We start from the raw sequence: 26,419 nt of genomic DNA, 5'->3' as shown, positions 1-26,419 counted from the left end.
TTCACTTTCAATTACTTGGAATAAAATAAAAAACCAGCCTAGATAATGTCAGGCTGGTATAATTTACTAGTGCTGAAAGGACTGTCTATTCAAATTCCTACCCGTTCACTCCTGACTTGTGGAGATACATAAAATAGGCAGCACTAGATTTTGAATTAGGTTGAGTCATCTTTGTTCTGAAAAGGTCCAGGTTAAATGCATGTCACTGATCACATATTAATATCTCACTGTGAATCGGTTAATGATATAAATGGTGAATTACCTTATTAGGCTCAAAGGTTTAGTTATTAATCCTGCTTGCACAACAATTATACTAGGAGTTTTTAAGAAGTACTCACATCCAATGGAGTTAGAGAAGATAATGCTAAGTGAAGTTAGCTAATCCCAAAAAACCAAATGCCGAATGTTTTCTTTAATATAAGGAGGCTGATTCATAGTGGGATAGGGAGAGGGAGCATGGGAGGAATAGACAAACTCTAGATAGGGCAGAGGGGTTGGAGGGGAAGGGAAGGGTCATGGGGTAATTAATGATGGTGGAATGTGATGATCATTATTATCCAAAGTACAGGTATGAAGACACAAATTGGTGTGAATATACTATGTATACAACCAGAGATATGAAAAATTGTGCTCTATATGTGTAATAAGAATTGTAATGCATTCCACTGTCATATATAAATAAATTTTAAAAAAAAGAAAGAAAGAAGTACTGACATCCAGGTCCTACTTCAGATCAGTTAAATTAGAGCCTTGGTAGAGGGTAGCTGGGAAAGTGGGGCATAAATATTAAAAAAAAAAAAAAGTTCTGCAATGATTTTAAAATGCAAAATATGCAATGTGAAACTGTAGGGGAATGTGATACTAGGAAGCAGGGAGTATATGGGTTTCAGGAGATGTCTGAATTAAGAGTTGGTGCTCAGAAAGAAAGGTCCCTAAAAGTTAGGTAACTGGGCAGGAGGGGAAGTGGCTTAGAAATAAGACAATTCAAAAAGAAGTGTGAAGCACCCAACTTACAAGACACAGTGAGATGGCTCTGACTTGGGCTTAGACTTTGAGTCAAGCTTTAATTTTGTGTACTGTCATCCTTGACACTGAAGTTTCTCCAATATGTGTGCATTTTTTAAGAATATGTGACACATTATTCACATGGTAGATTACGACATTTATGTTAACCTAGTATATCAAATAAAAGCGCATATGAAACAACTTAACATGAATTGATCTTTTTTGGTGTCTATTCATTCCTGTAGCATTCTAGGTTCACTCCTTTACCAACTTAAATAATGAGAAAAATACATATCTAGGTCTCACTATTTGAACCCCTCTATTAAATTATATTCCCTGATGTCAAATTAGAAGCCCTGAGATGAACAATGTCCTGTGCTGCACTTTCATTTCACAGCCAATGCTGGCCTTGTTCCCTGTTTCTTGTGACAGGATTCCTTTAAGTTGTTTTAGCATCAATTGTGATCATGAGGAAGTTCAACTTTCTGGGATTCAGTTTCTCATCTGTACAGTGTTGGTTTTTGTGAGGATTAGAAACATATATGTAAATTATGTAGCCCAGTGAATGAAATAGAAAAAAAATTTTTTTCTGAATAAAATTTACAGTACAAGATGATATGGAATAACATTTATTTCAATTATAAACTTCTGACTTGAAATCTTAAGAAATTAAACCATAAAAATCTGGGAAAAATAATGCAATCAGATGTTAAGAGCAATGATATATTTTGGTTTAATGCCCAGAAGCTAAAAAATTATGAAAATAAATTCAACAACTCACCTTTCCATTTCCTGTAGAATGCTTTTGATGTCTTTTCCTAATTTAAACTTTTTTCCAAATGGAATGTCAGAAATAATAATATCGACACTGTCTGAAGGCAGTGGCAATTCTGAAATACAGAAATCAGAGAATCCTATTATAGTAAGGTCAAATATTGTAATGTAGATAATGAGAAAACTGAAGTACACAATTAGTTTTGCATGTTGAATAAAATTTAGGGTTGGTAATATTGCTTCGAGGTAACCACATGATCTTAAAATGCTTTCTAAATATCTAAAGATTAATAGTTATTTACTGTATTTTGTCCTTTGAAAAAATGGGTTTTCAAATGTTATAAAATGATGTAAGTTTAGTGGAATTTTAAATTAACCAGAAAAACTCAATTTTCTAGACATATTACATGCACAGACAGTTGTGGGATTCAGGAAGAAATATGTTGTCTAGAAAATGTTTTTACAACATTATATTCTATTTCCCTTTCATTATTATATATAAATTTTTGTAAGATAGGTTTCAGTTTCTAAGAGAGAATCCACAACTATCATTATATTTTTCAGGGGGAACTTAAAAAGTTAAAAATATCTATAAAAGCCCTAAGATTAGAGAAAAAGCTATAAGATCAAAAATCAACACCATGAATATCATCGCTAAACAAAACTAAATACGGTATCTGATCATTAAATTGAAATTTCCTGCTTCTCTTAACATTTTCTTCTCAGCATTACATTTCTATAAGGCAATATACCCAACCTTCGCACCCAGGTTTCCTGTGTGTGTCTTCCCCTTTCCCACCCATCAAGTCAATCAAGTATGCATAAGGTAGAAGGGTTCTCAAATTTCAATGCAAAAATGCAACCTAATCCTATAGAAATGCAATAAAGTTTAAATAATCTTTGTTAAATATCATATAAATTTTGGTTGGCAGGAAATTTAAAAGCAAAACAAAAATTCCTCTTATCTGGCAAAATCTAATGACCACTTGCTGGCTGTCTCCTAATCCTAAACCTTGTGAGAGAGCAGCAGAAAAGCAGAGTGTTAGAAAAAAGGCAGTAGTATCTTTTAAACCTAGGCAGGAATTCTTTTATTTTTTTTCCATTTTTGTTTGTTTTGCAGTTCTAGGAATTAAATCCCAGGTAAGCATTCTATCATAAGCCAAAGCCCACCCAAGGTATGTTTCACTTCATGTGCTGTGTTTTAGGGTGCTGATACTGAACACATCCATTTCAGCCTTTCTATACTTTTTGCAAAATGACTAAAGACAATAAATAACGAAGGAAATCACAGTGATCAAATGTTTTACATATGAGGAAATACAAGACATATTCAACTTTGCTTAATTACAAGTCTTTCTTCTGCCTGATACACACACAGCACCTACCCGTAAATTAGTTTATTAGTTGCCCAGTTTGTCCAGGTTTGGTAATCTTCTTCTTCTTTTTTTAGTTCTGGTTGTTCTCCATTTTTTCTATATTATATAATTTGCTAAACTGATTTATAAATAACTTTAGAAGGAATAAAATTCACATAGGTAGACAAGACTAATTTTTTAAAAAGTTCCAGAATTAAGCAGTGACATCTTCCATCCAAGGACGAAATAATCTGAACTTCCGTTGCTGTGGTGTGCAGTGCAGGCTGACAGCCTGCTGTGTTTGGCTCTGAGACTAGTTACCTATGGGACTCTGGGAGGCTACTGCTTCAGTTTCCTCATTGTAAAATGGAATGGCAGTGCCTACCTTAGAAGTTAATAAATGGGGGAAAACATTTAGAACAGTGCCTGGCACATGGTGAGCACTCCATGAATACTAGCTATTTTTAAATTATTATTTACAGTGTCCTCTCTGATGTCTATAGGAGATGACAGTCAGGTGGAGCCCAGTGGGCCAGAATCCTTCAAAGAGTTCAAAAAACTTCTAAAACTGTGAGCACCTAACCTGTAGGACTAAATACAGAGTAAAGACTTTTTAATTATTAAATACTTTAAACTGGCTATGAGTATGCCTGTAACTAAAGAGATAAGACTAAAATAGAAATAGCTCAAAACAAGCAAATATCATTTTTTTTAAAACATCTCTTCAGGATGATTGAAGAACATGAAAAAAATAGTTTTAAAATACTAGTTGCTTTGAATAAAAGAACTGCCCCATTTTCCCCTTTTCTGAGAAAAAAGTGGGTAAAAATTGCCTAAAACTCATTATGGCACCCAGGTATTTTCTTTCAGAAGGTTTTATGGGCCTTCCAGGTATCTTTTTTATGTATATACTTAACAAAGACTAGGTTGTTTGAGGGCTTTTATAGAATTGATTACATTCTTCTTCCTACTTTCCTTCCTATACTTTCTGCTGTTTGTTATTCTTTCCAGTGTCCAGGTTTATTACTTTGATGTCTGTCACATAACAATAATTCCCATAGTTATTTAAAATTAGTTCTATATTTAAATTAATTCAATCTCTGTTCCTCTGCTGATTCATCTCTTAAATGTCTGGATTTTATTAAAAATTCCCCCTGCCAAAAGCCTACTACTGAAATGTTGCCTGAACTGTTTCATATTGAAAATGTCTCCTCAAAAATAACATTTTAGTTATGTATAATATTTCTGCATCACATTCTGCTTCAGTAACCTTATAAATAGGGATCTCAGAACATTATAAATAAACACTATTCTATTGGCAATTGCTCTATAACTTTGCTTATTTCCATTGTGGCCAAAATAAAATTAAGTTCACTGCATTAGATCATTTTCCCTTCTTTAGTTGCTGCTGATAGATTTTTTCCTTTATCTTTATTATTCTTTTTTCTCATTTCAATTAAGTGTAAGAGAATGCAAATCCTTCACTGAAATTTTAATCTGCCATCTTGATCCAGAAGTCTATAATAATTAAATAAGCACCATATAGTGTGGCATGTGGATTGGTTGCCATACAATAGTACAGTCAGGAACACTGCCAAGAATGAGGATGCTAGAAAGAAAAGTTTATACTTACAAAATACTTACTATTGGTTTAATATGGGGAACCTAAAAATAAGGATCCATGAACTTTTAAAATAGTAATAGGCAAAATAGTTGTGGTATATATTCACCCACACACTGACCAGCTTCGTACATGTATTAGTCTCTAATCCCATGTCGTCACTGGTATTTTTCTGAAGAATACAGTGTTTTTAAAAATAGGAACTTTAAGTTGCCTTTTTAATAAAATGCCTGTGATCTTCAAAGCTTCACTTTCATGTTTAAAAACTTCTCTTAAATTACAATATGTTTATCTGAGGAAATACTTTGTTTACATGTGCTAAAGTAACTCTAGAGATCAGAGCAAATTTTGCAAAATGGAAGATACTCTTGACTCTTCTCAATTCTATTTTTTTTTCATATAGATAAGGTAAAGATTTCAGTTCTCCAGTTCACAGTCCTTCCAGAATGCCTTTGACAAATATTTCCACAACACAAAATTCAAGTTGACTCTACTATTCTTTTGTTTTGCCAAATTTAGATACTGCAAAATTAAGGCCTTCTCAATTTCATTCCATTCCATTTTAGAAGACACAGATGTCTAATTAAAATGATGAAAGTCATCAAGAGATTCTTCCCACAATATATCCAAAGTACATTTACAGAATTTGAGAATTAAATCTCGAAGATTACTGAGCTTGAAATAATGTGTTCATGTCTTTCTTGGTGTTTTTAGAGATAGATTTAAATGTCTTCCTGTTGCCAACTTTGTTTTTAATAACTGAAATTCACAAAAAAATTCAAAAGCAACAGTTCTGTTAGTCCATTTGCTGAAATCTTTGATTACAGATCACCAATGGATTTTGAACAAAATGAAAACAAAATTAGGCAACTTGTTTATCTTTTAAGCAAAGCCTATAGCACTACCGTAGGACTGCTTTACAAAGTAGTTCTTCAAAAGCTTCAAATTTTAAATCCAACTAATGACAGAGAGAAAGTGTATCACTACACTGCAGTATAGTTTTGCATTCAAGCAAAACTTCATTGCAAATAGCTTGCAGTCAATTACTCTGTGTATGTTTAAAAAATAAAGTGCTGATTATTTTAAAAACTATATCAATTGACAGAAGGCTGCAAACCAGAGGTAATTACGAGTTATATGGTACCATGTTAAATTTCAGGTACTTTACTCCGTAGGTTTTAGCAAGATATGAATTTTTCTCCTGTGTTGGTCTACCAAATTAATGCATAAGTGGAGACACATGCAATGCTGAACTAAATTTATGGTAACATTTACAAGGATGTTTCATTTTTCACAAGGAAAAATCTACATTTCCAAGAATTAGGGGGGAAAAAGCTGAACTACTACTGGAATTGGCTTAATTTGATTTTATTTGGAAGCATCCAAAGATGTTGCTACAAAACTGGCAATATTTGTCTGCAAAGGTCTTCTAGTGGAGCTAAAATATCAATAGCCATAGTTTCATTTTGCTTATGCGCATGAGAAAACTTGGAATTGAATATGAGCAAAATTAATTTAGAAGAATAGTCATTTAATCTAAATGAAAAGTCATGCTTCATGGAGTGATACTTAAATGCATTTTCTTCAGCTTCATGTGATAAATAATTGGCTTTGGCCAAGTATCCTTAAAATAACTGCTAGGTTTTGAAGTAAATGCTAGATGCTGCCATACATAGATTTCTTTCATTTGGGCCCTCATAGTAGATGGTAAATGTCAACAGACATTTTACTCAAGTTATGTGTTCATCATTACCTTTCTTGAGAAATGGAAACTCAGTACTTTTTAATTTAAAATGCATGTTTAAAAAATTTATTGCTGCTAAAAAAGTTTATTATAAAACAGAAGTGCTACTGAACAATAAAATGATACCATATGATCATCCAATACACACAATAACAGTAGAGCACAACAAAGGAAAAGATCTTTGCTGCCAGGACACTCTCTAGGTGGTGAGCTTCTTTCCCCTATTTCCTACACATACTTCATGGACAACCCAACAATCAGGTTCCACTTTCCCTGACTCTCCAAATCAGGTAGTCGGGCAGCTTCACAAATCTTGTAGAAGACGGCATGGGCCACGAGATGCTGTGCTGAAAGAGTAGGGGCCAAGGCAGTGTGGGCAGGATGAGCAGCAGGAAAATGCACTAGCATGAAGGAAAATGTAACCATGCCTGGTGCATGGACAGATGTGGTGGAAAAAGCCCATCCTACTACTGGCAATAAACGCCACCTGAGAACAAAGTACAGTAGTTGCAATAATCTTGTTGTTTTATACTCTACCACTGATGTGACATGTGACAGCCTGTAGAATGTCTAATCGGGAATGCTGAAAACATTCCTTTTTACCTACATATCTTATTTTATTTTATTTTTTTTTTGTACGGGGGATTGCACTCAAGGGCACTTGACTACTGAGCCACATCCCCAGCCCTATTTTGTATTTTATTTAGAGACAGGGTCTCACTGAGTTACTTAGCACCTTGCTTTTGCTGAGGCTGGTTTTGAACTCACAATCCTCCTGCCTCAGCCTTCAGAGCTCCTGGGATTATTGGCATGTACCACTGTGCCCAGCTCCTACCTATGCTGTTCATATTTTAACTAAATCATAAATGTGTTTCTCTGGCTCAAATCTGATTGTTACAGCTTTCATCTTATATTGAGAATGTACATATATCCATAGATTAAAACCCAAACAGTGATTAACTGTCATTTCCTAAGATAACTTATAACATAATATTCATTTGATTCTTAACTGCCATGATGATTAAAACTCAGGAATAAATACACACAATTTCTTTTTTTTAATAGTAGTACAGAGTTATAAAACAAAGTGAATATTACTTTAAAAAGTAGAAAAAAATAAAGTCATTAAAGCACAATAGAGAGAATGAGATTGTGTAGAAACATAAATAATGATGGGTGTTTTAGGTATAATGTGTTTGTATGTCAAAATCAGTGATCAAATAAAAAAGAAGAATATAATGTTGCAGGAGAACAGAAAAATTGCTCATTTGCTATACTTGAGGCACATGAGAAGGGAAGTATCTCAGTGCACAAGTGGTGAGACATGCTCTGGGACTGGAGAAGGCAGACGGGAGGACAGTAGTTTTGAGAAAGGTCACAAACTAGCAGCAGAGGTTAGTGCACATTTCCATATGTCTTAGACATAACCACACATACAGAGGTCTTTAATTCACAATATGTATTAGGCACTATGCCATATGGATTAATGTATAAATGCTCACCAAAGCCTCAGAAAGTAGGTATTATTATCGTCATCTTGTAAATACAAAGAATACAGAGAGGTTCAGATTTCTCAGAAGGCCACACAGAAAAGAAACAACAATAAAGCCAGAATTCACACATGTTCTTAGTTACAACAGTCAATAGGTGTGAGATCCTGAAATCTGTCAGTGTTAAAAAGGGATTCATGGGTCTCAGCATTCTAAATTGTACTTATGATGAGAACCGTTAAAGAAAAAATAATTTAGTTAGAATATCCACCTCTAACATAGAGATATGAAACAGAGGGCTGATAATTAAAGAGTTAATACTGGCTCTCTTAGTAAGATCTACAGATCCCCAGACTGAAATTCACCATTAAAGTCTATGATGATAAAACAGCTTACAATAGATGCTTTAGTCTTTCTTCCTGAAAGCCATTCTAAAAACAAGTAATTCACAAAAGAAAAATCTATAAATGACATTACATGAAAAACATTCAACTCAGTAACAGTCAAAGAAAGGCACTTAAACAAACTAAATTTGCAAAGTTTTAAAAACTGTACTAAAAATAGTGACACATCAACAAAGGCTTCTGGAAACGTGCACTAACCTCTGCTGCTAGTTTGGTGTGACCCATCACAACTCTACTGTCCTCCTCTCTGCCTTCTCTTGTCCTAGGAGTGCATGTACCACCACTTGTGCACTGGGATACCTCCCTTCTCAGGCGCCTCAAGGATGGTAAATGAGCAATTTTTTTTCTCTTCTGCAATGCTATATTCTTCCTCTTTATTTTATCATTGATTTTTGACATACAAACACATTGTACCTAAAATTAATTCTGATTTCTATCTTCTAAAAAAATTCTCATTTAAGGTTGGGGATGTAGCTTAGTGGCAGAGCACCTGCCTGGCATGTGCAAGGCCATAGGTTTGATCCCCAGCACTGAAAACAAACTAACAAACACACTCTGTTTGATTCCCAGTATTCTTCCTTTCAGTTACTACCCCATTCTCTGCTCTCCTTACCAACCAAAGTGCTCCTGAGAATGATCTAAACTAGCCCTCATGGGGGCTCTGTGATTTGCCTTGCATGCTCGAGGTCCTGGGTTCAATCCCCAGTACAGAAAAAAACAAAACAAAACAAAACAAAAAAACCCACAGAAATTCAACTAGCCATCTCTAAGTTCTTCTCTCCCACCTCTCATGCCCACTCCAGGCAGGCCTATGTTCTTGCTGCTCCACAGAAACAACCCTTGGCCTCAGTTTACTTCACCGACTGGCAGTGGGTCCCACAGCTGGTTACCCTCTCTCTTCCCTGGATCCTCTCACATCATTGGCTATTCCTCTACTAGATACTCAGTTCTAGCACTCAAAGCATCTGAATGTGCTCAAGAGCGCAGTTCTTTCCTTTCACTGTTTATACTCACTCCCTAAATGATCTCATGGATTTAAATGTTATCTGTACTCTCCAACTCCAGATTTGCATGCTGGGCTACTAACCTGACATCTTCTCTACACGGTATCTGATAATCATGTAAAACTGAAAAGGTTCAAAACTCTTAACTTGTTCTTCCTTCAGGCTTCCCTGCACCCTCTGGCTGCTTTCAGTTGTTATTCTCATTCTTGCTCTCACACTCCATTGCCCAATCCAACAACAAATCCTGTTTGATCTACTTTCAAAGATAAATACTTGACCTCTTTTCCATCACCTTCAGGTACTCCAATTCGGCCCAAGCCACCATCTTTTCTTACTGGACTACTGCAACAGTCTTTGCTTCCACCCTTGCTCCACTAGTCTATTCTTACCATGGGAGTTAGAGGGATACTTTCAAAAACTAGGATTTGTTTGGTTACCTGATGCCACAGAGAACTCCTTTTGTTTTAAAAACAGTGGAGTGTCTTTGCTTTTTTTTTTTTTTTCCTTAAAGTAACACTTCATGGGAAATGCCTCCAAAATGAAAACAGATAAAAGTGAAGGGGTGTGGTGGGGGTCTGGTAGGCAGCTCTATGTTCCTTTCCTCATGCCTACAGGGTGCTCTGGCAAATGTAAAGGTTCCAAACCACTGCTCTGGATCAGCTGATGAAATGATTCCAGTTTCCTTAAAGGTCTCAGAAACATTTATAAGGAAATTAGGGTCTATGATAGCTGATTTCAGTCTGATCGTCTCTTAGTTTACTTTGGAAACTTGTGTCTTATGCACAGAGTCCTACTGGACTATTGGCAGAATGGCTAAAATGCAGTCACTGGCCACAATCAACTGTGAGATCTCAATGACCCTGGCTGCTTTATTATGCTTTTACACAGAAGTTATCCTCATGTTTTGTTCTGTTGATACTCATCTTTCCTACTTTTCTATTTTAACAAAAAATTTTAAATGATATTTTGTTCCTCTTGACTATAGGCTTGATACCTATCCAGTGCCAAGAAAACTCAAATTCCTTAGCTGGAAATGAAACATGACATTTTTAAAGAGAGGTGTGTTAAAGAAACAGAAGAAATAAGAAACGTGAGGTTACTTTATAATAATCTGAATACCATGGATATTAGAGAAACGTTATTTTGACAGGACTCTACAGATCTGATTCCCAATCAAGTTTGTCACTGCTGATATCATATCAGTAAAGAGGCAGCAATTGTTTCTCTATCTCACAGGTGACCAATGGTCCAGGGTCCAGATTTGCCCCAGGCCTTCCTGGCTTCTTGAAAGTACTAGTTTTGCAAACTGTGACAGGTAGTTACTTATTCCTGTATATATCAGGGGTACTATCTAATGTGAGGTAGGAAGAAGGAAAAATAATTCAGAACAGTTCATATAGTTTATCTGAAAGAAATTAAAATTATTACTATTATACTATTATACTGCTGTCTAATGCCTATATTATCTGGTCCCAGATTATGAAATAAGAATAATTGAGATGCAACAAATACCACTTGAAAAGGCATACTTTTACTTAAATGCTAATGTTTTAAATGTTGCTTCTCAATCATAAACCTTTTGAAAAATTAAAAAGTTACAATTCTGGAAGTAATCTGAGTTTTAGCCCCATAGATATATTATAAGGTACAGAAATTAAGCCTTTATATATAGAAAAATGATCTTGCTTTTATTATCTTACCTATAACAGAGACTTTAAGCAACTCAATTTTATCCTTAAGGCCTGCAGCTTTCAGATTGTCACATGCGCCAAGTAACTGTGAGTCGCTGACATCAGCACCCATATAGTACGCACTCTATGGGGAAAGAAAGTCATGTATGTTTTCAGTATAAATACAACTGTTAGATATTTCAGTAGTTAAGGACATCTTGTGTTTTCTCAAATGGTGAAAATTAAATCAATAATTAAAAAAATTCAAGTTATAACAAAATTTATAGTGTTCTTTTATAAGAATACTATATAAATTAAAAATTAAAAGTTTTTATTAAAATTTTAAAATCTATTAATGTTTTACCATTACAAATGTCTAAACACTTTGAGGATTAATATAATCTAATCCCCATGAGTAATTATTGGAATCCTGTCACAGAGAAAAGAAGTAACACAACAATTTAATCAACTCTTCAGAATCGATTTTAATAATAGGGAATTGTACTCATATAATAAAAATAATCCCTAAACAATCTACTTGTAAATAACTGGCAAGAGATCACACATGCTGATTAAAGTAAATACATTACTTAGTTTACACCAAACTTTACAACTTACTGGCCATTCTTTAGCAGCTTCCAAAAGTATTGTTCCAAGTCCGCACATTGGATCTAAAACAAATGCACCAGGCTATAAACAGAAATACAAATTAGGTATTATTAAATCTACCATAATAGGTCTACCATAAAACAAGTCTTCTTCCAACCTGGAGAGTCCATATTTCAGGAGTAAAGATTCCTTTTTATACTTTTAATAGGCATTTCAGGTAGTTAAAACCTTAAAGCAGGAATGTGTTTGCCATGTTTGAAGATTCGGAGGGAGGCCCCTGTGGCCAAAGCAAAATGAGAGAGAGGAAAAAGATGGCGATATCATCAGGGAGGTAGCCAGGGGATGCCATCCAGGAGAGCTGGATGGGGTATGCTGCAGGTACGACAACCCCCAAACCTCAGAGGTCTAAACCAACATCTAGCTCATACTACACACCTGCATTAGGATACCCAGGGCCTCTGCTCCTCACTCTGGAACCTAGGCTGAGAAAGCAGTCACCCTCAGAATACTGCCAGCACCATGGCAGAGGGAGGGAAAGCATGACAAATTGTGCCAAAAGGTGCCACATCATTTCCACTAGCACTTAAATGGCTAAAGTCAATGGACACATGGTTTCAAGGATCCATGAAAGCAATCTTATCTGTACTTAGGAGGAGAATAGGAAATTGGAGGAACAACTCATCACTCCCCACTCTGGAGATCACATCATGTCAGATCTAGTAGGTACTGTAAGGATTCTAGTTCTATTTTTAAGGATGAGCAACTAGTAGAGGGTCTGAGTAAAGGAGTCACATGATATTAGGAGACAGGATATTTCAAGGGGATCATCTGTCTGTTCTGCCAACCACAGACCATAGAGTGCTAAGAGTGCTAACCAGAAACTAGTTAGGGAGTCCAGGCAGGAGACGATGGTGGCCTGGATTAAAAGCAGTTGGATTCTGAATATATTTTAAAAGGTAGTACCATAAGGAAGAATCAGATGTGGAATATTAAAGAAAGACAACAGTATGGAATGACTCAACCTTTTTCAGTTGAGCAGTGGAGAATAGCTGCCTGTTACCGAGACGGGAAAAGAATTGGGGAGGAAAAGATTTGGAGGAGACAAGAGCAAACTTCTCTAGACATGTTAATTTTGAGAAACCTCTCAGACCTTCAAGTATAGACATCAACTAGTCAGTGGATGTATGAATCTAGAGTTTAAGGGTTCAAGTCACAGATATTAATTTGGGAACAGACTATATGAGTGCTCTTTTTACAAAACAGTCTACATTTATAAATGGTATTTAACACAGTGGAACTGATGGGATCATCTAGGGAAGTTAAAAGGGAAGACTATATGTTAGGTCTTGGAGATTTAAATACTGATGTTTAGAAGATGAAGATCTAGATCTGCATAATGAGAAGCATTGTATATGAATGTAGGAGGGGAACCTGGAGTGGAGGTTCTGAAACAAAGTGAAAAAATCTGTTTCAAGGACAATGGTAACTTTCTAAAAGAAGATGAGCAGGTTCAGTGGCATACTGGTGAGGAGGCCTGATGGAAGTGGGTGTACACAAGAGAATGGGAAGAAAGGAAGCAGAGGCAGCACACTTTTTTCCTTACATAAAAGGAGGCAGAGAAAGGGGGTGGTAGCTGAAGAAATATGTGGGTCTGGGAGACAGTTCTTGTTCCTTTAAGTTGCAAGATATTTAGCAAGTGTACATGCTGATGCCACTGCCCCAGTACAGAAAAAAACATCCTCAGTCCACAAAAGGAAACAGAATCCAGTACCCAAGTACTGGAGTCAAACAGACAGTTCACTCCTATAATGACAACAAGGCAGAATGTGTGGGCACAGATTACGATATGCTGGTAGATTTGGTGAGCAGAACATGCTGAAGTTCTGTCCTGATTCTAATATTTAAGTTAAATAAGAAGGAAGAGTTACTAGGAATAGAACCACCATATAACTTGGCTATCCAATTTCTTGTTATTCATCCAAAAGAACTAAAATTAGCCTACTATAGCAATCCAGCCACATCTATGTTTATAGTGGCACAATTCGTACTAAGTGAAATAAGTTGACTGAGAAAATCAAGGGTTGAATGTTTTTTTTCATATGTGGAAGCTAGAGCAAAATAAGGGGAAATATGTGTGGGGGTAGAAAAGTGTGTGTGGGGGAGCAAAAGAAAGACCAGTAGAGTCAAGGGAGGAGAATAGAGGGAGGGGAGAGAAAGTGGGGGAAATGGGGACCAATATGGAGTAAATCAAAGTTCATGTATGTATGATTTTGTCAGAATGAACCCAATGACTATGTGTAACCATAATGCTCTAACAACAACAACAAAAAAAAAGACAAAAAAAAAAAAGAAGAGTTATAAGTGTGGATAAGATAATATATAATGACTATAATGACAGAGCATAGAATATAAGCTGTAAAGGAGGGAATGAGGACAGGTGGTGAGTGACAAATAGTAGGTCAAATGACTGGAGGTCCCTGGTGAAATCCTTAGGGAACCAGTGGAAGCAAACAGGAAAGAGAAGGTGTTAAAAGCAGAATCATAGCAGGTCTTACTATGTTGCACAGGCTGGCCTTGAATTCCTGGGCTCAAGTGATCCTCCTGCCTCAGCCTCTTGAGAAGCTGGGATTACAGATGCATATCACCATGCCAGGCTAAAAACAAGAGTTTGGGAAATCTGGAAGGGATATTGTTATGGGTATGATAAGGCCTAAGATCCACCTAGAGCAGATTCTTAGAGGAAGGGAAACCAAAAAACTAAGAGGCAGGTTATCGACTTGCTATGAAGATCATAAAGAATTACAGGACTGGGGATGTAGCTCTGTGGGAGAGTGGGTATTTGCCTAGATGCAGGAGGCTCTGAGTTTGATCTTCAGTACCACACACACACAAATTATGACAGGAATATGGTTTATACTCTAAAAGATGACAGGGAGTGAGATCTTATACATGACTGGGATGCTCTAAAGGCATATGCTTCAAGGGCCCTGAGAGACTCTGGGCAGAAGGGAGGAATCAATTATCCAAAAGGGGAGATAAGGAGCAAGCAGGACACCTACCCCACCTTCAGGCCTAGTGGTACTCAGATGTGGGAGAAAAAACATCCATCACTTGATGTGTCTATAGAGGAAGCAGAGTCCTCAGTGGACCAGCCAGGTATTGGTCAGAGTCAGAGGGTACCTAATGGAAAGAAGCAAAGTATTCTTCAGGAGAGAGAAACATTTCCCTGGCACTAAATTCTAAGGAGAATATAATATGGAAGGGGAGTAAGTTAACAAAATAATGATTTATATGGCAATTTATTTAAAATTAATAAGATGAGAATGAATTATGATCTTAAAATGTGCCAGACATTGTGTTCTTCCTCCTCCAAGGTCTGTGTTCAATAAGGTAATCTGACCTAAGATAGCTTTAAGTATCTTTATTTTACGTTAATATCTTTTCTACTCATGTCATTTGTAGACACAGAATACTCCCAAATCAGGGTATTTCTGATGCTCACAATAACCACCAAGACTTACAGAACTTGATTTTCCTTACTTGTTAAGGTATATAAAAAGGAGAAACACTTATGAGAAATGTGAAAAATACCTGACATTCCTATTTTGAAATTAAATATTTAGTTGCGTTGGCCTACCCAAGACTGAGCTGGGTGGGCACTGATCTGGGTACAAGCTCCAAGGGGGCACTGGATCAGGCTGGTATTGAGTTGTGCTTCCTCTTACTTCTTACATGCTTTCTCAGACCTCCTTTGTTGGTGAGGAGAGACATTTGGAGGAACATTTCTAACTCTTGGTACAAGCAAGACAAACTGACAGTAAGGAAAAATTCTTATCAAGCATTATGTTTTTATATTTTTGATCATTTGTTTTTGATTTTTCTGAAACATGTATGTTTGTATTAAGATAAAAGTAACATTCCAAATTTGTAGGTGGTTATATAAATTTATATTTAAATATAAAGTGTTGGAACCACTAACAGTTTAGAAAACAATAAATTGTAATCATTCTTCTTTCCTTACCCTAAATGAAATTTGGGATCAAGATTTAAATCAAATAAAGAAAAGCATGGGTTCTGGGAACATGGTAATCTGAAAGTACATCTTCTACTTCTAACTCCATATCTACTGAACCAAGAGATGCTCAGTGATACCATTTACAGGATTCCAACCACTGAAAATACTTTAGCAAACATACTTTGGCCCTAGTAAGTCAACAAAGAAAAATAATAGGAGATCTAAGGGGCTGTGGTTCCCTTCTTAATGCAATAGAGCTAGAGGAACCACATAAGATTTGAATAAAGAAAGTAAGAGAGGCCGCCCCCCAGCCCCCGCGCCTGCCAGGTAGGGGAACTGTGACCACGGACAGAAAAGGCCCAGTGGCCCGCGGCGGGACAGAGCTTCCAATCACTCCTGCAAGGTAGGCGGGCCTGCGACCCACCGGCAGAAGAGGAGCAGCGGCCTGCTGAGAGGCAGAGCCGCCCCCTCCCCCTGCACCGGCAAGGTAGAGGGAACTGTGACCACGCACAGAGCAGGCCCAGCGGCCTGCTGAGGGGCAGAGCCGCCCCCCACCCCCCGCACCTGCCAGGTAGGTGGAACTGTGACCACGGACAGAAAAGGCCCAGTGGCCCGCGGCGGGACAGAGCTTCCAATCACTCCTGCAAGGTAGGCGGGCCTGCGACCCACCAGCAGAAGAGGAGCAGCGGCCTGCTGAGAGGCTGAGCCGCCCCCTCCCCCTGCTCCGGCAAAGTAGAGGGAACTGTGACCACGCACAGAGCAGGCCCAGCGGCCTGCTGAGGGGCAGAGCCACCCCCCACCCCCCCGCGCCTGCCAGGTGACCACCGACAGAAAAGGCCCAGTGGCCCGCGGTGGCACAGAGCTTCCAATCACTCCTGCAAGGTAGGCGGGCCTGCGACCCACCAGCAGAAGAGGAGCAGCAGCCTGCTGAGAGGCTGAGCCGCCCCCTCCCCCTGCTCCGGCAAAGTAGAGGGAACTGTGACCACGCACAGAGCAGGCCCAGCGGCCTGCTGAGGGGCAGAGCCGCCCCCTCCCCCTGCACCGGCAAGGTAGAGGGAACTGTAACCACGCACAGAGCAGGCCCAGCGGCCTGCTGAGGGGCAGAGCCGCCCCCCAGCCCCCGCGCCTGCCAGGTAGGGGAACTGTGACCACGGACAGAAAAGGCCCAGTGGCCCGCGGCGGGACAGAGCTTCCAATCACTCCTGCAAGGTAGGCGGGCCTGCGACCCACCGGCAGAAGAGGAGCAGTGGCCTGCTGAGAGGCTGAGCCGCCCCCTCCCACTGTGCCGGCAAAGTAGAGGGAACTGTGACCACGCACGGAGCAGGCCCAGCGGCCTGCTGAGGGGCAGAGCTGCCCCCCCACCCCCCGCGCCTGCCAGGTAGGTGGAACGGTGACCACGGACAGAAAAGGCCCAGTGGCCCGCGGCGGGACAGAGCTTCCAATCACTCCTGCAAGGTAGGCGGGCCTGCGACCCACCGGCAGAAGAGGAGCAGTGACCTGCTGAGAGGCAGAGCCGCCCCCTCCCCCTGCACCGGCAAGGTAGAGGGAACTGTGACCACCATTAGAACAGGCCAGACCTGCAACCAAGAGACAGAACAGGCCCAGTGGCCTGAGGAAGGGTAGAGCCGCACCCCCCCCGCGCCTGCAAGGTAGGCGCACCTGCGACCCACTGGCAGTACAGCCACAGGCGCCTGCAGAGGGGCAGTGCCGCTGCCTGCGCCTACAAAGTAGACAGAACTGTGACCACCGACAGAACAAGCCTAGCGGCCCGCAGAGGGACAGAGCCGCCGCCCGCGCCTTCGAGGGAGACTTTGCAACTATACAAGACCAATATAAATATATAGGGGGAAAATTCAATAGCACAACAGTTTCACCAAGTAGAAAGGAACGCGAACAGTATGAAGAGACAAGGAAAGAAAGGACCACAAGCATTGCAGGTCAACTCAACGTTAGAAGAGGTAATAGCTGCAGCAGATGGAATGTCAGATAAAGAATTCAGGATATACATGCTTCAGATGATCTGGAGTCTCAAGGAAGACATCAGACAGCAAAATCAGACAATGAAAGATCACTTCAACAATGAATTTAACATAAACAAATCCAAGAAGCAAAAGATCAACTATACAGGGAAATAGAGGTTATAAAAAACAAACAAACAGAAATCCTAGAAATGCAGGAAGCAATAAGCCAATTTAAAAACTCAATTGAGAATACTACCAGCAGAGTAGAACACTTAGAAGACAGAACATCAGACAATGAAGATAAAGTATTTCAACTTGAAAAGAACATAGACAGCTCAGCAAGACTGTTAAGAAACCATGAGCAGAACATCCAAGAAATATGGGATAACATCAAGAGACCAAATTTAAGAGTCATTGGGATACAGGAAGGGACAGAGTTTCAAACCAAAGGAATGAGCAATCTATTCAATGAAATAATACGAGAAAACTTCCCAGACTTGAAGAATGAGACAGAACCCCAAATCCTAGAAGCCTACAGGACGCCGAATGTGCAAAATCATAAGAGACCCACACCTAGACACATTATAATGAAGATGCCCAACATACAGAATAAGGAGAGAATTTTAAAAGCTACAAGAGAAAGGAAGCAGATCACATTTAGGGGTAAGCCAATCAGGATAACAGCTGATCTTTCAACACAGACTCTGAAAGCTAGAAGATCCTGGAATAACATATTTCAAACACTGAAAGAAAATGGGTTCCAACCAAGAATTGTGTTTCCAGCGAAATTAAGCTTCAGGATGGAAGATGAAATTAAAACCTTCCACGATAAACAAAAGTTAAAAGAATTTGCAGCTAGAAAACCAGCTCTTCAAAACATCCTTGGCAAAACATTACAGGAAGAGGAAATGGAAAATAACAATGAAAACCAACAGTGGGAGGTAGGACACTAAAGGGGGGAAAATAATCAAAGAGGAAAACAAACCATGTTTAGTAACATAAATAAACAAATATGGCTGGAAGAACAACCCATATCTCAATAATAACCCTAAATGTTAATGGCTTAAACTCACCAATCAAGAGACACAGGCTAGTAGAATGGATCACAAAACAAGACCCAACAATATGCTGCCTACAGGAGACGCATTTGATAGGAAAAGACATACATAGGCTGAAGGTGAAAGGTTGGGAAAAATCATATCACTCATATGGACTTCGGAAACAAGCAGGAGTATCCATACTCATATCAAATAAAATAGATTTCAAGCCAAAGTTAATCAAAAGGGATAAAGAGGGACACTACATACTGCTCAAGGGAACCATACACCAACAAGACATAACAATCATAAATATATATGCCCCAAACAATGGTGCAGCTATGTTCATCAAACAAACTCTTCTCAAGTTCAAGAGTCTAATAGACCACCATACAATAATCATGGGAGACTTCAACACACCTCTATCGCCACTGGACAGATCTTCCAAACAAAAGTTGAATAAGGAAACTATAGAACTCAGTAACACAATTAATAACCTAGACTTAATTGACATATATAGAATATACCACCCAACATCAAGCAGTTACACTTTTTTCTCAGCAGCACATGGATCCTTCTCAAAAATAGATCATATATTATGTCACAGGGAAACTCTTAGACAATATAAAGGAGTAGAGATAATACCATGCATCCTATCTGATCATAATGGAATGGAACTGAAAATCAAGGATAAAAGAAGGAAGGGAAAAGAATACATCACTTGGAGAATGAACAATAGGTTACTGAATGATCAATGGGTTATAGAAGACATCAAGGAAGAAATTAAAAAATTCTTAGAGATTAATGAAAACACAGACACAACATATCGGAATCTATGGGACACACTGAAAGCAGTTCTAAGAGGAAAATTCATTGCTTGGAGTTCATTCCTTAAAAAAAGAAAAAACCAACAAATAAATGATCTCATACTTCATCTCAAAATCCTAGAAAAAGAAGAGCAAAACAACAGCAAAAGAAGTAGAAGGCAAGAAATAATTAAAATCAGAGCTGAAATTAATGAAATTGAAACAAAAGAAACAATTGAAAAAATTGACAAAACTAAAAGTTGGTTCTTTGAAAAAATAAACAAAATCGACAGACCCTTAGCCATGCTAGCGAAGAGAAGAAGAGAGAGAACTCAAATTACTAACATACGGGATGAAAGAGGCAATATCACAACAGACACTTCAGAAATACAGAAGATAATCAAAAATTATTTTGAATCCTTATACTCCAATAAATTAGAAGATAGTGCAGGCATAGATAAATTTCTTAAGTCATATGATCTGCCCAGATTGAGTCAGGAGGATATAGACAACCTAAACAGACCAATATCAATTGAGGAAATAGAAGAAACCATCAAAAGACTACCAACTAAGAAAAGCCCAGGACCGGATGGGTATACAGCAGAGTTTTACAAAACCTTTAAAGAGGAACTAATACCAATACTTTTCAAGCTACTTCGGGAAATAGAAAAAGAGGGAGAACTTCCAAATTCATTCTATGAGGCCAACATCACCCTGATACCTAAACCAGACAAAGACACTTCAAAGAAAGAAAACTACAGACCAATATCTCTAATGAACCTAGATGCAAAAATCCTCAATAAAATTCTGGCCACTCGGATACAAAAACTTATCAAAAAAATTGTGCACCATGATCAAGTAGGATTCATCCCTGGGATGCAAGGCTGGTTCAATATACGGAAATCAATAAATGTTATTCACCACATCAATAGACTTAAAAATAAGAATCATATGATCATCTCGATAGATGCTGAAAAAGCATTCGACAAAGTACAGCATCCCTTTATGTTCAAAACTCTAGAAAAACTAGGGATAACAGGAACATACCTCAATATTGTAAAACCAATCTATGCTAAGCCTCAGGCTAGCATCATTCTGAATGGAGAAAAATTGAAGGCATTCCCTCTAAAATCTGGAACAAGACAGGGATGCCCTCTCTCACCACTTCTGTTCAACATAGTTCTCAAAACACTGTCCAGAGCAATTAGACAGACGAAAGAAATTAAAGGCATCAAAATAGGAAAAGAAGAACTTAAATTATCACTATTTGCAGATGACATGATTCTATACCTAGCAGACCCAAAAGGGTCTACAAAGAAACTATTAGAGCTAATAAATGAATTCAGCAAAGTGGCAGGATATAAAATCAACACGCATAAATCAAAGGCATTCCTGTATATCAGCGACAAATCCTCTGAAATGGAAATGAGGACAACCACTCCATTCACAATATCTTCAAAAAAAATAAAATACTTGGGAATCAACCTAACAAAAGAGGTGAAAGACTTATACAATGAAAACTACAGAACCCTAAAGAGAGAAATAGAAGAAGATCTTAGAAGATGGAAAAATATACCCTGTTCATGGATAGGCAGAACTAACATCATCAAAATGGCGATATTACCAAAAGTTCTCTATAGGTTTAATGCAATGCCAATCAAAATCCCAACGGCATTTCTTGTAGAAATAGAGAAAGCAATCATGAAATTCATATGGAAAAACAAAAGACCCAGAATAGCAAAAACAATGCTAAGCAGGAAGTGTGAATCAGGCGGTATAGGGATACCAGACTTCAAACTATACTACAGAGCAATAGTAACAAAAACAGCATGGTACTGGTACCAAAACAGGCGGGTGGACCAATGGTACAGAATAGAGGACACAGAAACCAATCCACAAAACTACAACTACCTTATATTTGATAAAGGGGCTAAAAGCATGCAATGGAGGAAGGATAGCATCTTCAACAAATGGTGCTGGGAAAACTGGAAATCCATATGCAACAAAATGAAACTGAATCACTTTCTCTCGCCATGCACAAAAGTTAATTCAAAATGGATCAAGGAGCTTGATATCAAATCAGAGACACGCCGTCTGATAGAAGAAAAAGTTGGCTACGATCTACATACTGTGGGGTCAGGCTCCAAATTCCTCAATAGGACACCCATAGCACAAAAGTTAATAACTAGAATCAACAAATGGGACTTACTCAAACTAAAAAGTTTTTTCTCAGCAAAAGATACAATAAGAGAGGTAAATAGAGAGCCTACATCCTGGGAACAAATCTTTACTCCTCACACTTCAGATAGAGCCCTAATATCCAGAGTATACAAAGAACTCAAAAAATTAGACAATAAGAGAACAAACAACCCAATCAACAAATGGGCCAAGGACCTGAACAGACACTTCTCAGAGGAGGACATACAATCAATCAACAAGTACATGAAAAAATGCTCACCATCTCTAGCAGTCAGAGAAATGCAAATCAAAACCACCCTAAGATACCATCTCACTCCAGTTAGATTGGCAGCCATTATGATGTCAAACAACAACAAGTGCTGGCGAGGATGTGGGGAAAAGGGTACACTTGTACATTGCTGGTGGGACTGCAAATTGGTGCAGCCAATTTGGAAAGCAGTATGGAGATTTCTTGGAAAGCTGGGAATGGAGCCACCATTTGACCCAGCTATTCCCCTTCTCGGTCTATTCCCTAAAGACCTAAAAAGAGCATGCTACAGGGACACTGCTACATCGATGTTCATAGCAGCACAATTCACAATAGCTAGACTGTGGAACCAACCTAGATGCCCTTCAATGGATGAATGGATAAAAAAAATGTGGCATTTATACACAATGGAGTATTACTCTGCATTAAAAAATGACAAAATCATAGAATTTACAGGGAAATGGATGGCATTAGAGCAGATTATGCTAAGTGAAGCTAGCCAATCCCTAAAAAACAAATGCCAAATGTCTTCTTTGATATAAGGAGAGTAACTAGGAACAGAGTAGGGTCGAAGAGCATGAGAAGAAGATTAACATTAAACAGGGATGACAGGTGGGAGGGAAAGGGAGAGAGAAGGGAAAATGCATGGAAATGGAAGGAGACCCTCAGAGTTATACAAAAGTACATACAAGAGGAAGTGAGGGGAAGGGGAAAAATAATATAAGGGGGACAAACGAATGTCAGTAGAGGGAGCAGAGAGAGAAGAGGGGAGGGGAGGGGAGGGGGGATAGTAGAGGATAGGAAAGGCAGCAGAATACAACAGACACTAGTATGGCAATATGTAAATCAATGGATGTGTAACTGATGTGATTCTGTAATCTGTATATGGGGTAAAAATGGGAGCTCATAACCCACTTGAATCAAATTGTGAAATATGATATATCAAGAACTATGTAATGTTTTGAACAGCCAACAATAAAAAAATTAAAAAAAAAAAAAAAGAAATTGTATGAGGACTTCTCCCCACATTTTTGCTGGGGGGAAACACAGACAAGATGAGTACAAAAAAAAAAAAAAAAAAAGAAAGTAAGAGAGTGAAATGTGACACACATATTCTTCTAAAGCTAAAATATTATGATTTTTAAACTAAAAATATTATTAAGTGAATTAAAGTAGAATATATCTCTGTAATTTTTATTATAACTTGGATTATAATGTTCAAGAATAACTTGAAAAGCGGAGCCAAAATAAAAAGAGATGGAAATCATGTAAAAAAGGATAAGTGACTTGGAGGATGGTCAAGAAGCTTAACATATTCATAACAGGAATTTCAGAAGTAGGAAAAAAGAGAAGAGTTCAAGGTTAAATTCACTAAATAGCTGAAGCAATAATAATTAAATAAATAATGGCAGAAAGAGTACCTGGGGTGGAGAAATAATAAATGATAATAAATAATTATATACTCCATATTGTTGCCATAGCAGTAATGAAGAATTATACATTTTCTATATGTCAGGCACTGTTCTAATTGCTTTTATTAATACTAATTCATTTAGTCTTGAAAAGATCCTATATATCATTTTCATCTTGCAAATAAGAGACTGAAGCACAGAATGGTCAAGTTTGCCTTAAACTTCACAGCTAGTAAGTGCCAGAGCTGGAATTAGAACCCAGGCAGTAAGACTCTAGAAGGCAACTCTGGGCTGAATAGAAAAGATACATATAAAAGGAAATTCTGGTAAGATTCCTGAACTCTAAGATTAAAGAGAAAAGTCTTATAAGCTTCTATGTGTAAAGAACAAATTGTCTATAAAGGTAAGAAAAACCATAGTGGCATGGCGGGATCATCTATGGAAAACGAAATAGTACCCAAGGACCTTGGAGGGAAGCACCACAACTCAACAACCCTGGGCCCTGCTGAAATGGGTGAACCAGGATGAGAGGGAGACACTTGAGGAGAAAGGAATGCAGGCTGTATCTTAGTCAAACACTATGTGTGAGGAAAACACCCAAGAAAACACTAGCCAAGGAACAAATAAAACCAGAGCAGAGGCCTGGAACTGAGAGAGGCAAAGAGAACAAAAACAGGAAGGAGCAATACATCTGCAGTACATCCTTGTGTGTTAGAACTTCTCTGTGAATGCTCAGGCATAGACTATGATATTTAAGTTCTAGGAAATTTTGAAACAGAAAGGGCAATATTAAGAGAAGTTCCTATATACAATAAATAATTTAATTTAATCTAGTTGCTGTGGTTGGTAGAGAAAGGGGGTAATAATGTTTCAAAGGTCTCATTGTAGGCAGGAGTATAGAGAAAAGAATCCTCTAAAGGTCTCACCTCACCATGGGGGAGAAGGAGAAGTTGGTAAAAATGATAATTTTTATCAACTGTCTAGGGAGTAAAAAACCATGTGTCTTAGCAGCTGAAGCCAGTTGATATATTTCTTTAAAGTACCAGTAGAGCTCTATGTGTTTAACTGAGAGAGCTAGGAAAAGGAACTTCGTAGACTAGCACAATAAAATTTCCAAGTGTGGGACAACAATGGATTAGCAGGTAACTTCAAAACAGCAAACACGAAAAGTAAACATAGGGGGCTGGAGATACAGAGCAGTTGGTAGAGTGCTTGCCTCCTATGCACAAGACCCTGGGTTCGATCCCCAGCTCCACCAGGTTAAAACAAACAAAAAAAAGTAAACATAGCTGGGCATGGTGGTGTGCACATCCTCACAGCAGCTTGGGAGGATAAGGCAGGAGGATCTTGGGGTTCAAAGCCAGCCTCAGCAACTTAGTGAGGCCCTAAGCAACTCTTGATGAGACCCTGAGATACATACAAAAATACAAAAATAATATACAAAATAATAATATAATATATATAAAAAAGGGGCTGGGGATGTGGCTGAGTGGTTAAGTGCCTCTTTAGTTCAATCCCCAGTAAACAAAACAAAATGGAACAAACAAACAAAAGTAACCAGATGAATTAAGAAGTTTTGAATGGAAAAAAACCCAGAATATAGTCAAGTCTGAAAGACAGAGACCATCAGAGTGGGACAGAAAAGATCAAAGCAGTTGTGTGTTGGTAAAAAAATACTTAAACTTGAAAATAAAGTAGTAGGAAAGACATTTTAGGCAAACACAAAAAGAAAGGAGTAAAAAATATTAATAAAGAATAGTGAAAGTTAAGTTTAAACTTACTCATCAAGATCAAGAGGATTTTATGTACAATAAAAAGGCACAATTTTGTAATGAAACAATAATGTATATGTACCAAACCACATAGAAGCTAAATAATGCAATAACTAATAAAAATGCAAAAACAATATAAATACAATAATATGAGATTTCAAAATAGCTCTTTCAGAAAGGACCAGATAGTAACACAGTAAGTAAAGGTCATAGAGAACATTTCTTAATCAGAAAATAAAATTATCAGGCTGGGGCTATAGCTCAGTGGTAGAGTGCTGTCCTAGCACATGTGAGGCATTGGGCTCGATCATCAGCACCAAAAAAAAAACAATAAACAAATAAAATAAAGGTATTGTGTCCATCTATAGCTAAAAACAAAGAAAGAAAAAGAAAATTTTTTTTATGTTCATAGAACATTTACAAAAATTGATCAAGATCTTAGTTATAGAGAAAAATTTTAAGATGTAGAGACAGACCACACCTTTGGACTATCACACAAACAATTAGAAATAATAAAATGTGATTAACTTTTCACTCAGCTTCTTCATAGCCAAAGTGAATGAATAAATAAATATGAGAAAAAGAAAGCAAGCAATCTCTTATTGTCCACCAACAAGAGACTATATAAGTTAACTACGGAAGAGACTGTGCTAATAGCAAAAATAAAAACATTTTCATTACCTTAATTTCTGCAAGAGATGCCATTGCCCACGCAATGGTGGATCGAAGTCCAGCAGTCTTGATGTAAGTTCTGCTGGCTAAGGGGATTCTACAAAGAAAAGAAGCTGTTTACATACCAAATATTACTATATATTAAAGAACAGGATATAAATAAAAATGATGAATCTGTCTGTATCTAGAACCACTTTAGTACATTCATCTAACATATCTCAAGAATTATCTAAATTAGAAAAATTTTAACCTTATTCAAAATAATTCTCTAATGGACACTTTGTCTAACCAGCCACTGTGGTACTTAAATTCTTTGGAAACTGAAATTTAAACTCTCACGTTTAATTTATAAAAATTTAATCACACATGAGGGAAATCTTTCTCATTTAGTATTTCCTTATCTTCCCATATACAACAGACCGTTCCTTTCTCTCTGGAGTCAAGAGGAACACAGTTTTTTGATGTAGGTGTAGTTGGATGAATGGATATTAACCTTCAAACCTGTTTTCTACCAAAAAATCCCTTTTGTAAGTTTGCTTTTTGCTCATTTGCATCTTTCTCAAAAGATGAAATGAAGCATGACAATCCACTGTCTAAAATAAATTACTGAATAAAGGGATGA

At 37.8% G+C, this 26,419-nt stretch overlaps 1 protein-coding gene across 4 annotated transcripts in view; it reads right to left on the bottom strand.

Moving 5' to 3' along the window:
• Thumpd2 (THUMP domain containing 2) overlaps positions 1-26,419 on the bottom strand; it is a 49,715-nt gene that overhangs the window by 5,512 nt on the left and 17,784 nt on the right. For 3 of the 4 annotated variants that reach the window (XM_046425382.2, XM_046425398.2, XM_058573620.1), the window contains 4 exons: positions 25,807-25,894; positions 11,686-11,757; positions 11,098-11,212; positions 1,787-1,895 (listed from right to left, as the gene is read on the bottom strand). In XM_046425382.2, coding sequence (XP_046281338.1) covers positions 1,787-1,895; positions 11,098-11,212; positions 11,686-11,757; positions 25,807-25,894 — 384 coding nt within the window. Of the gene's footprint in view, positions 1-1,786; positions 1,896-11,097; positions 11,213-11,685; positions 11,758-25,806; positions 25,895-26,419 lie in introns of those variants that run through there. The other variant, XM_046425404.1, reaches the window with a different exon arrangement.

Source organism: Marmota monax, unplaced genomic scaffold, assembly GCF_021218885.2.
Source record: "Marmota monax isolate L192 unplaced genomic scaffold, Marmota_monax_Labrador192_F-V1.1 WCK01_AAM20220418_F8-fsc00015, whole genome shotgun sequence".
In the NCBI taxonomy this organism is placed as follows: domain Eukaryota; kingdom Metazoa; phylum Chordata; class Mammalia; order Rodentia; family Sciuridae; genus Marmota; species Marmota monax.
Note: the sequence above shows the minus strand (reverse complement) of the source record. Positions and strands in the feature narration are given on the sequence as shown.